The sequence below is a fragment of the Hyalella azteca genome, unplaced genomic scaffold, assembly GCF_000764305.2.
Source record: "Hyalella azteca isolate HAZT.00-mixed unplaced genomic scaffold, Hazt_2.0.2 contig8349, whole genome shotgun sequence".
In the NCBI taxonomy this organism is placed as follows: Eukaryota; Metazoa; Arthropoda; class Malacostraca; order Amphipoda; family Hyalellidae; genus Hyalella; species Hyalella azteca.
In genome coordinates, this window is record NW_025938446.1 from 19,721 (window position 1) to 31,063 (window position 11,343).

An 11,343-nucleotide genomic window follows, 5' to 3' on the forward strand; every position below is an offset into this window, starting at 1 on the left:
AGTGAGATCATCGAAAAATGTGTCAAATTTGACAGTTGACCTTGCTCTACCAAATAGTGAATAACTGTTTGTATGGGAAGAATATTATGGTTTGAGACTTTTAAATACGTCTGTGAATATATTAGGAATCCTTTAAGTATACTTGTATTCGCTGATTTTAAGTGGTAAATAAATTAATAGATGATCAAGTTGAGAAATGGATTTAGACACATGAAAACTAATTCCGTCACAACTTGAATTGGACTTAGACAGATCGTTTCAAGCTATGTACAAAAATTAAAATTTGCTTAATTAAAAGCTTAATAGTTGTTAATTAAAAGCGTTATTAAGTAGTGTTCAATATTCATTAGTGTTCTAATTCAAAGCCGTGTTGTATTCCAATACAGCTCACACAGCGAACGGAATTTGAACACGTGGATGACGGCATTACGTATCAGTAGAATTTGAAGCGCGGACGGAATACGCCTCACCACGTGCCGAATATTGCCACACACAGTGTCGGAATATAGGAATTTGGTAGGTTTGCATTCTAAAGGCTTTTAAATAAATATGGCAACATTTTGTGACGTTTCATTGTTGCTGGCGCGTAGTATGGTGTTTTGCGAGTCACATAAAGCAAACAGAACTCAAGTAACGCATATGGTTATTTTTTATAGTTTTCCATTTCTTGATGCGTCCTAAATGTGTCGGAATATACCACGTTTACCCTAAGTTGACTAGACTTGTATTCAATCTAGAACATTGGGCACTGGGCAGGAATTTTTAAAAATTGCAGGCAAAATAGTTTCATGGAAATGTTAGAAATTTGTAGGCAAAAATGTACCCTTCTTTTGATTTTTAAAGAAGAAATCAGGCAAGGCACATGAAGAATTGAGAAATTGATTACAAATGTGGGCATCTTTCATTTGTTGTCTTGTTCATGAGATGCTTCCTCCAGTTCCTGCTTCCTGGATTGGAATTCACCTACTTATGAGCATAGTGGCAAACCAGAGCTTTTTTGGAATCCGTTCATTTTTTATTTCCTCAATAACTTAAGATTTAAACCAATTTCTTAAGTATAATAATGCTGGTATCCATGATACTTTACTGGTCTACTTCTAATCATAATGAATGAAATCTCATGGTCCAAACTCAAAAGTGACAAATTTTAGCATTTGAAATCTATTAGAGTAATTAGACCAATAAAGCACTCTAGTAAACAATTGGAAAGGAGGTTATTCATCTAGCAGAAATCTCATGGCTCCAAAAATAGAGGGAAAGCTCTAGTTGAAGCTAGAAGAGTAGAACTAGGATATTATATCAAACATGCGTGGAAAAAATCTACCTTTAGGGCCATGACTAAAGCTTTCCAGCCATTTCCAGAACCGTCAGATTTTGGCCAAATGAATTACTTCTTATCTAATTGTTATTAGGGTAAACGCGCTATATTCCGACACATTAAGGACGCATCAAGAATTCGACGACGAGAAATGAAAAACTATAAAAAAAAACATATGTGTTACGTAAGTTCTGTTGCCTTCACGTGACTCTCAAAACACTTCACTACGCGTCAGCAACGATGAAACGTCACAAAATGTTGCCATATTTATTAAAAAGCCTTTAGAATGGAAACCTACCAAATCCCTATATTCCGTCACTGTGTGTGGCAATATTCGAAGTTAGGAACAGGTTCCATTAAAAACACAAAAAACTTCCGATGCCGACCGCCAAAAATGGATTTCAGATTCGTAATCTACACCCCAAAAAACATATAATTAAAAAAAAAACACCCTTTTTTTTGGATGTAGTTAATCTGCAATAATACCAAGATTACAAATGGATTAAAAATTTGTCATGTTGGAGCCGCAAGATTTCAGAAAAAGGTAGGAAAATTCTAATCCTGAATTATGCAAGCTGATGCTGATTGCTGGGTAGGCCAAGCTGTCAAGGCATAGCTTCAGAAGTTCAGGCTTCTGCCTAATTTTCTACTTTAAAAAAGCACCAGAGGCCACTGTGCAGAGAGTGAACGAAGATTTAAAGACCTACGGCGACGCATTATCGGCAAAATTTAAATTGGGGTGCGTGGTGACCTACGGTCACGACCTTTAAATCGGTCATACACGCTGCCTAAAAACTTTTACTAGCATCAAAAAAATTAAAAGTTCACACTCTCATGTTAACAAAAAAGTTCAAATATACCATATTCACAGCTGTCCTAAGAAAAAATATAAAAATTTGACAATTGCAAAAAAAATTAAAACCACGTACTAAAACAATTTGGCACGTTCACACGTCTTCCCACCCTCCCCTCTCTCAACCCTCCATTCCTCAAGACTCCACTCTTATCATCCTCCTCCTCTCCCTTGCGTTTTTTCCACGATTCCACGGCTCTGAACTGTTCACTCAGTTCAGAGTTGACCAAATGTCCAAATCAAGCACACAAGCAGTCAAATCCGGGTCAATAATGCAGAATCTTGTACTACCTAGCCTAACTGTAGAGTGTAGACTGTTTAGGTATGGCATTTATTGGCAGTTGGCACACCCGAGATTCTTTACTGCCTTACCGGTTAACTTATAAAACTTGAAAAATAACTCGAGGTAAGGTCTTAAAAAGTCTCTGCTTTGCCACTATATAATAAATTAAGACACTTGACACTCAAGTTGACTGTCTGTCTGTTGACAGTAATAGCAGTCGGCTGAATAACCATCTCGACTGTCAAGCCTCGCCGCAACTTGCGTGAAGCGAAAGTACCTACGAAACAGCTGTCACACGGCAATCAGCTTCAGCTCTGCTGTTCTTCTTCTTTATTACAACACTTCTCTTTACTTCAATTCTTGGTGACTGCTGCAAATCAATATTCAAGACACTCCTAATTGTCCAATTGATCTGAAATCTTGCACACTTGCGTAAAGTCGGAGACAATGCACAAATCATTTGACAGAATAAATAATTAAAAAAATTAACTTATTTACTATTTAACAAATTGAAAAAATAATTTTGTCTGCTACAAATCTTATAATCGATATTTAACACACTTCTACCCATGGTTGAATTAATACACTTGTCGAATCCATGGTTGAACTAATACACCTGTCCAATCGATCCTGAAATTTGACGTGGCGGATAATAATTTACACGTCTCTGACAAATTTACGGCCGGACCTGCGGCCGGACTCCAAACATAGAAAAAACCTAGCCAATCAACGAAAATCTCGCAGGTTAGGTCCAGTTAGGAACAGGTTCCATTAAAAACACAAAAAACCTAGAAAACCCATAAAAACAATAAAAAAACCTTTCCGGCCGCGGGTTCGGCCGTAAATTTGTCCGAGACCTGCTCGATGAAACTTGGTACACGTATTCATTAAGACCTAACGGTGATGTTAAGCTCGTAAAATTTTTACAAATGTTGCTTTCTTTCGTGAGTTATATGGCGATACGTGCGGAAATTCGCAGAGAACGAGACAATTCTTCTTAAGTACTGAACAGAAGTGAAACGAAACTTCGTGTATGAATACCCAAGGCACTTGGACACGGGGACAGTTCAGGCGGCAAGTTGGTCTGGCAACTGTCGGCCGCTTGATGACTATCCGGCAATTAAGCCTGTACACGAGGCCAGTATAAGGTGCCGATATCATCTCGTTCGCGCCCGCCAGTGCGTCGTTTGAAGCCGTCGAGTAAGGTTTGTGAAAATGGATAGTGGGATCACCTTAAACAACTTGAGTCTGTACGTTGTTTTTATACTCTTTATTCTAGCCCTTAAAAATGCAACGTCGGGAACAACTAAACCCTAACTAATAGGGTCTTCCGTCAGTTTCAAAATACTCATTTCTCTCTTCATTTTGTTGAGGCAACCATCATGGCAAACATTCCACTTATTCATATTATTGTAATATCTCAAAGAACAATTGAAACGGTGACAGGCCACATCAGGCCTACACTGCAGCGCCGAGATCACTATGTTATGTTAATATCGCCTGGACTCTACTTTGTTGGGTTCTTCTTAGAATCATTATCTTTCAAACAAGCCATGATCCACTTGACCCAAGATACTTCACAAGATCGGCACAGATACTCTCACCACGGCTGAATCATCGCTACTAGCCACTTCTAAGTTGAAGTTCTCCAGCGAAGAAATCAACACATCGTTGTCCCTCTCGGGCACATGCCGGCGCAGGCCTCTGAAGCGGCTGAACACCCTATATATACACGGGGACAGTAGTGTGGACTGTGCTGGAATAAATCCCAGCATTAGCTTAACTATTAGTTTTAGTTTTAATATTTTTTAGTATCCGCGTACACGGACAGGCTCGTTCCGGGTTATTTAGAAATTTTGGCGGTTAGAGAAGCGTCGATCCCTGTTCCTGGGATAAACAACGGTGTGACGCGTAGACGAAGTAACATTTGTGAGTTATTTTATCGTGACTAATTTTGTTCATGTTGTAGAAGTGTACTCTTAGCAACTGTCTGCAATGCGACTCTGTGAAATCCAAACATTAGTTTGAGATATTTTCCCTGGCCAGTAGCTTAACTTGTCCTATGCAGTATTACTTAGCATATGCGACCTGTATTCTATAAGAATTCTGGTGTTCAAGACTCTCGGATAACATGAATATGAGTTCGGATACTTTCTGATGAGTTCTGTCACTTTCTAACAACTGTGCATCATTTTCATGTAATTTTGCCTGATTTATCAGTGATATGAGCAAGGATGTTCAAGCATTGTTTACTGTTTCATGATGTTCTATCTCATGATGCACAACATGAAAACTATGTTCTTTTCATTGAATCCGGTTAAACTCATAAATGATCTTGATACTGTCAATTATTAGCAGTTTTGCCCCATTTATAACGTGTGTTTGTTTTTTCTGAGACTGATTCTCTAGCTTACTGCAATATCAAAGTGAGTGTGCAAATTAATCCAATTGTCCATGATTATTGAACCAATTACTATTTTAAATTCACTTGTGTAATGTAACCAGGCAGTTTGTACTGTATAACTCTGAGCGAAATTTTTCCTCAACAAATATTTCCTGTTGCCGCCTATATAGAAATTTTTGAATATTCCTTAGCGTCTTGAATTGCTCAATAGTTACCGACTAACGTTTTTTAGGAGTTACTATTAGGACTAATTTTAAGTTCTGCCTTCTTATGGTACTCTGTTTTGCAGAGCACGTCATGTGAAGATGGACTGAAAAGAAGTACAGTTAGATATTAAAAAATCTGTATTTCATTCTCCGCAAACCATCTGCGTCCTCTGGCATTGAGGACGCGTCATGGACAGTTCAAACGACGGATGAACTAGCGGCCAGTACTGTCCCCTTGTACAGGCACCTTAACCTCCCAACGGTGATGTTTAGCTCATGACAACTTTTTTCGATTTTGCCTTCGTTTGCGAGTTATACGGCTATACGTGCACGGATCTTGATCAATGCAAATTTATAAATCGGCCTGAGAAATGCCGGTCGTTTCTTCGTACATCCGTATAACTCGCGAACGAAGGCAAAATCGAAACAATTGTCACTCATGAGCTAAACATCACCGTTGAATAGTTAGGAATGTATTTTCAAAACTTCATACAAATCTGTTCAGTACTTAGGAAGAAATATCTTCTTATCACGCTTAAATTAGCGAGCTTCAAGGTACTACCAGCTGCAGTTTGAGTGAGACAAGATTATTATACGGTTGCTCGTATTATAGTGATCAAGTCTTCTAGGATAATCGACTTAGCCAAGAAAACGCTCAGATTTGAGAGGCTGCCTACCCAATGCATCCACAAACTAATTAAAGGGCATCGCCTGTGTCATAAAAAACTTTTTTGTATTTATCGACAGATCATTTTGAAACTTGGTAAAAATATATAAAACAGTAATTAATAACTTTTTGTTCGTGTAAATTTTCCGAAAAAAAGAGATAAAACGTGAAATTCATAGAAAACGGAAAAGGGGGGTACTGTAAAAATCTATCTTCTCATTCAATTAACGTGCTACAACATCGAATGGCATACCATTCTATTCGTAAAACCATCCATAGCTAGCGATCGACCGACCATTTTTTTCGGATTTCTTCATTCATGATTTTCTTCTAATTTTTTCCATTCCCCCCCCCCCTCCCTCGTGTTTTCAATATATAATCCAAACTAAAACGAAATAAAAAAAATGTCATCGGTGGATCGCTAGATTTTTTTACGAATCGAATGGTATATCTCTCAATGCTGTAGCTTGATAAGAGGAGATAGATTTTAAGATTGCCTATTTTGGAAATTTTAATTGTTCGGGGGAGCCAAATTAGTAAAATTTATTAAAAAAAAAGAATATGCCAAAAAATAGCTTAGTATTGTAATTCACGCTTTCCCATTGCCAATCAGTTGCACTTAGGGAATATATACCAGCTCTCGTCTTTAGACTTATTCTTGTCAAGTTTAACGTGAATTATAAGCAATAAATGTATTTTTACATTTAAATATCTAAAAAATTATCATTTGATATAAGTTCAAAACGGCTTAACGCAAAAAAAAAACATCGCATGTGTATATCCGCGGTATTTACTTTCTTGAACGCGCATCGTTTGTAGCTTTCAAGCGAGTTCAAACACTTTGCAATTAACATGAATAATGATCTATAAATACTGTTTTTAAATAAAAATTTGTCGATATTGTTGTAAAATGGTCAAGTTATAAAATTTTAAAACCGCCTTACGCAAAAATTATTGCCATATATGGTATTAGCTTTGGTGAACGCGTCTTGATTGAAGCTTTCTAACAAGTGCGAACACTTTGCAATTAACGAGAATAATGATCAATAAATGCACATTTAACTTAAATAAATCTTTGTACATATTGTAAAAATTGTTCATTTTATATATTTTTGAAATTGCTTTACGCAAAAACTAGAGCGTGCACATACAAGCGGTGTACTGCGTTTAGACGCGCCTTTTCAGCAGCTTCAAAATGAGCCAAGAAAACGGAAAAGCCGAATTTATCGCGTATTTTACCCAGACGCTCCTATTAATATCATCTATTGTTGTTCAAGATCATATAGAGCGGAAGTGTTTTATATAGTCTTGGACCCACAATGTGTCAGCGAGGGTCTGACATGCCAAACGATAAAGAACTAAACCGTGATATGAACGAACCCAACATGACCCAGACGAAAACCAATCTCAGATACATAATTACGGAGGGGATGAATAGCAACCCAGTGGTTACAATTCAGAGTACCAAGATTGGCGCAGAGAGGCGCGGGTTCGATCCCAGCTCTGTGTGCCAGTTTCTGGTCAGAATCGGCAAGAAGGCCGGGCGGTTGAGCGAAGCAGAATTGTAGCAGTGAGTTGCGGGTTCGAGACCGCAAAATGCTGCGAATGTTCTGCAATGTTAAGAATCGGCGACAGGCCTACGGCCTTCTAAACGCTGACGCTGCTATTATTATTATTATTATCAACCCACGGAACTGGAAATATCCTGCAGCGTAGTGAAGCGTGATAATAGCTCGCTCATCAACAACTCATCCGATCACAAGTCCGAGTTGGGAAAAGCAGAACTGGCAAAGTAACTAGAAAATGAGAACAGATGACAAACTGAGGAAGGGAGTTCTCTTGGCTTGCAAGAATTAAATAGCCGCGCTGATACCAAACTCAACATTTATTTAACACTGAACAATTGTTTTCAATTGGAAATCAAGCGGCACTCACAAATATTTGCTTAAATGTTCGTTGAGGCGCTACAGGCTTAACAGATTATTCAGCAACCAGCGAATTATTTCTTCATAGCCATATTTTTCGGAAGTTTTTCTGAACTTGATTGGACGAATGAAAGTACCGAGAGAAAATAACACGAGTAATATTTATTCATTACACAGCTGAGATACAAAATACGGAAGGAGAATACAATAGAAACAATGAGTGACATGCCGCGCTGCAGGCATTATATGGAGACCGAGTCAAGAGCTAAGCTTAGGTTGCTAACTTATTTATATGCAAGAACTATGAACAGTTAATTCCTATAGGATCTATTTACCGAGATATGTTATGAATTTAGAATTAAGTTCTTAGCACAGACACCAGGCATGCGAGTCAGGCTAGCCACGGACGAGCCTGGCGTGAATATCAGGACGCAGTAATGGCAACGGAAAGCTTCAATAGACAGAAAATAAATAGACGTATCAGTGAAGTTTGGAGTTGACGGGCACACCGTAACTAACGCTTGCTTCGGTCCCTCAGCACAAACTAAATATTTTCGTTCTACAAAGCACATTTCACCGATGAAGGTGAAAATTTACACTGATTACCTTCGGATTTACGCGCAGCAGTCATAGTATAAATAAGTGCATTTACCGTGGCTATGTGTGGCATGACTGTACGTGGCGGAGAGAGGCATGAGTGTACGTGGCGGTGAGAGGCATGAGTGTACGTGGCGGTGAGAGGCATGAGTGTACGTGGCGGTGAGAGGCATGAGTGTACGTGGTGGTGAGAGGCACGAGTGTACGTGGTGTAAATGCGTTTCATTCGCTTAAAATATATATAAACTTATATCACAGAAACAACAACAACGAACAAAAAGAACACGAGAACAAGCAACATCGAGAAACTATCAGAATGATCTAATTTTTATTGAATCATACGTGTGACTCATCCCTGTCATCAGCCTCCATTAATAATTTTATCTCACATCATGCTTAGCTGAACGAGTTTGCCTAATCTTTCTATCATAATAAAGCTATAATTATCTGACAAAATAATTTCACTCCAAATGGATCATTTCGATTTAGAAAAAAAGAAAATCTTCACAAAAGAAAAACATCTCAAAGAAAGGAATGATTCTGCAAATAGGCGGGACCTTATACACCTCATCAAAAGCTACATCCCTCATTCCGCGCCAAACTAGTACACTCGCATCTTGTATTATTTACTACCGTCGTTTTTAAATACTTTTTAGAATTGCCTTGAAAAAAGTTACAGTAGTAATTGCAAATAAATAATTCAGAAAAAATAACTAGTTCATCAAGATGACTTGAGAGCCCTTGATCACGGTCAGCTTACTGTCTGGATACCCTAAGAGTAATCCTCAGGAATACCACTGCAGTAATCGAGCGTCCACGACAGCCTTCACATGTCCTCCTGTTCACACGATCTGTTCGTTGTATTTCGTGTGACGCTCAATGTCGCCGCCCTCACGCAAGTACCTGTAAATGTGAGTGACGTGTGAAGGAAGTCACGGTAATAACCTTACAGAAAGTGCCTTACCTTTCACATTCGTAAATTTTCATGTAGTAATAGAAATTCATTCATTGCTAGTGCGCACACAAGCCTTTTGCTCAACTGATTTATTAGGAACGTTTAAATAACACTAACAATTGCAAACGTATATTTGCCGCCAACTAGAGCTTTTAAAAAAATTCAGGACCTCAAGCTTTAAAAAAAAAAATTCTGAATTGCTTAAAATAATCGCTGTTTGAAGCATTATCATCGTTAAACAAAGAGAGTGTGGCATCTGGTTAAACCAAAGTTCGACAGCACGCTACACAATGAGAGAGCTACAAATTAGCAATAATAATAGGTTGATAATAATACGCCAATAATAATAATCAAATAATAGGCAATAATACAAAGCTTATAACAATTATTATTTAGATAAATGTAAGACCTAGCGATAGCGTAGCGCCTCCAGAGCCTGACGCGGACGGCGGTGATGCTGCAGAGCAGCGCGTGCAGCAGCGGCATGAGCAGCAGGGCCGCCGCCCCCACCACCAACACCGACTGTCCCGCCACCGACCAGTCCATGAACGGATACAACGCCACCCTTCCCATGTAGTCCTGGGGTGGCGACGTTACAAGAGGTTTATTGATAAAAGTTAAAGTTTTGCTGCGCGATAATCGTTACAGCGCGTGCACAAGTCTACGGAGAATGGTCGTGACACTTGAGTAACTCGTTACATTTGAGTTACAGCGCGTGCACAAGTCTACGGAGAATGGTCGTGACACTTGAGTAACTCGTTACATTTTAATTACAGCGCGTGCACAAGTCTACGGAGAATGGTCGTGACATTTGAGTAACTCGTTACATTTGAGTTACAGCGCGTGCACAAGTCAACGGAGAATGGTCGTGACATTTGAGTCTTTCGTTAAATTTTTATTACAGCGCGTGCATATTAGTCGAGACATTTCAGTATGTTGGATAATTTCTATGGGAAGTGCTCAAAATGTCCAGTTTAATTCAATACTATCAATGCTAGTCAAATAGTGAAAATATCATTATTTCATTAAATTGCTACGAGGAAATGCTGATCTGGTTTTACCCAAGGCTGAAAAATACCATTAACTTTATTCACTGCGAAATTTGCTGTAATTTGTTTAAATTAAATCTGATTTAGATTTTCAACAATTCACTTAAGATTCAAAGTACAGTATTTCAAGTGTCCCTCCAAGTTTGAGGCGCAATCGGCAAAAGGTTTCCTATGGTCATGACACTACCAAATTTTATTAAAGTTCTCACGGTAGGTTACAGTGAGCGGTTCTCACGGTACCAGTGAGTGGTTCTCACAGTACCAGTGAGAGGTTCTCACGGTACCAGTGAGTGGTTCTCACGGTACCAGTGAGTGGTTCTCACGGTACCAGTGAGTGGTTCTCACGGTACCAATGAGTGGTTCTCATCACGGTACCAGTGAGTAGTTCTCACGGTACCAGTGAGTAGTTCTCACGGTACCAGTGAGTGGTTCTCACGGTACCAGTGAGTAGTTCTCACGGTACCAGTGAGCGGTTCTCACGGTCCCAGTGAGTGGTTCTAACGGTACCAGTAAGTGGTTCTCACGACTGCAGGCACTGACCGTGCCCCCGCAGACGTAGTAGATGACGTTGAAGGCGACGTAGGCGCTGAAGTAGGCGACGGGATGCCAGGCGTGCAGCAGACGACGCGGCGTCGCGGCGGTGACGGCGTCCAGCAAGACGTACGCGCCAGGGACGAGGTGCGTGTTGATGCTGATCACGCTCAGCGCCTGGTCTGTGACACGCGTGGTGAGCGTAAGTATGAGCGTGGTGAGCGTAAGTATAAGCGTGGTGAGCGTAAGTATGAGCGTGGTGAGCGTAAGTATAAGCGTGTTGATGCTGATCACGCTCAGCGCTTGGTCTGTGACACGCGCGGTGAGCGTAGGTATGAGCGTGGTGAGCGTAAGTAGAGCGTGGTTAGCGTAAGTATGAGCGTGGTGAGCGTAAGTATAAGCGTGGTGAGCGTAAGTATAAGCGTGGTGAGCGTAAGTATGAGCGTGGTGAGCGTAAGTATAAGCGTGGTGAGCGTAAGTATAAGCGTGGTGAGCGTAAGTATAAGCGTGGTGAGCGTAAGTATAAGCGTGGTGAGCGTAAGTATGAGCGTGGTG

General features: G+C 39.8%; 1 protein-coding gene across 2 annotated transcripts in view; it reads right to left on the reverse strand.

The window, feature by feature from the left end:
• Nucleotides 1–7,798: 7,798 nt before the first annotated feature.
• Nucleotides 7,799–11,343, reverse strand: part of LOC108665492 — a 50,342-nt gene continuing 46,797 nt past the window's right edge. For both annotated transcript variants that reach the window (XM_018152248.2, XM_047881596.1), the window contains exons 8-10: nt 10,798–10,970; nt 9,618–9,787; nt 7,799–9,156 (exon numbers count right to left, since the gene is read on the reverse strand). In XM_018152248.2, the coding sequence (XP_018007737.2) occupies nt 9,096–9,156; nt 9,618–9,787; nt 10,798–10,970 (404 nt within the window). In that variant the 3' untranslated portion in view covers nt 7,799–9,095. The remainder of the gene's footprint in view (nt 9,157–9,617; nt 9,788–10,797; nt 10,971–11,343) is intronic.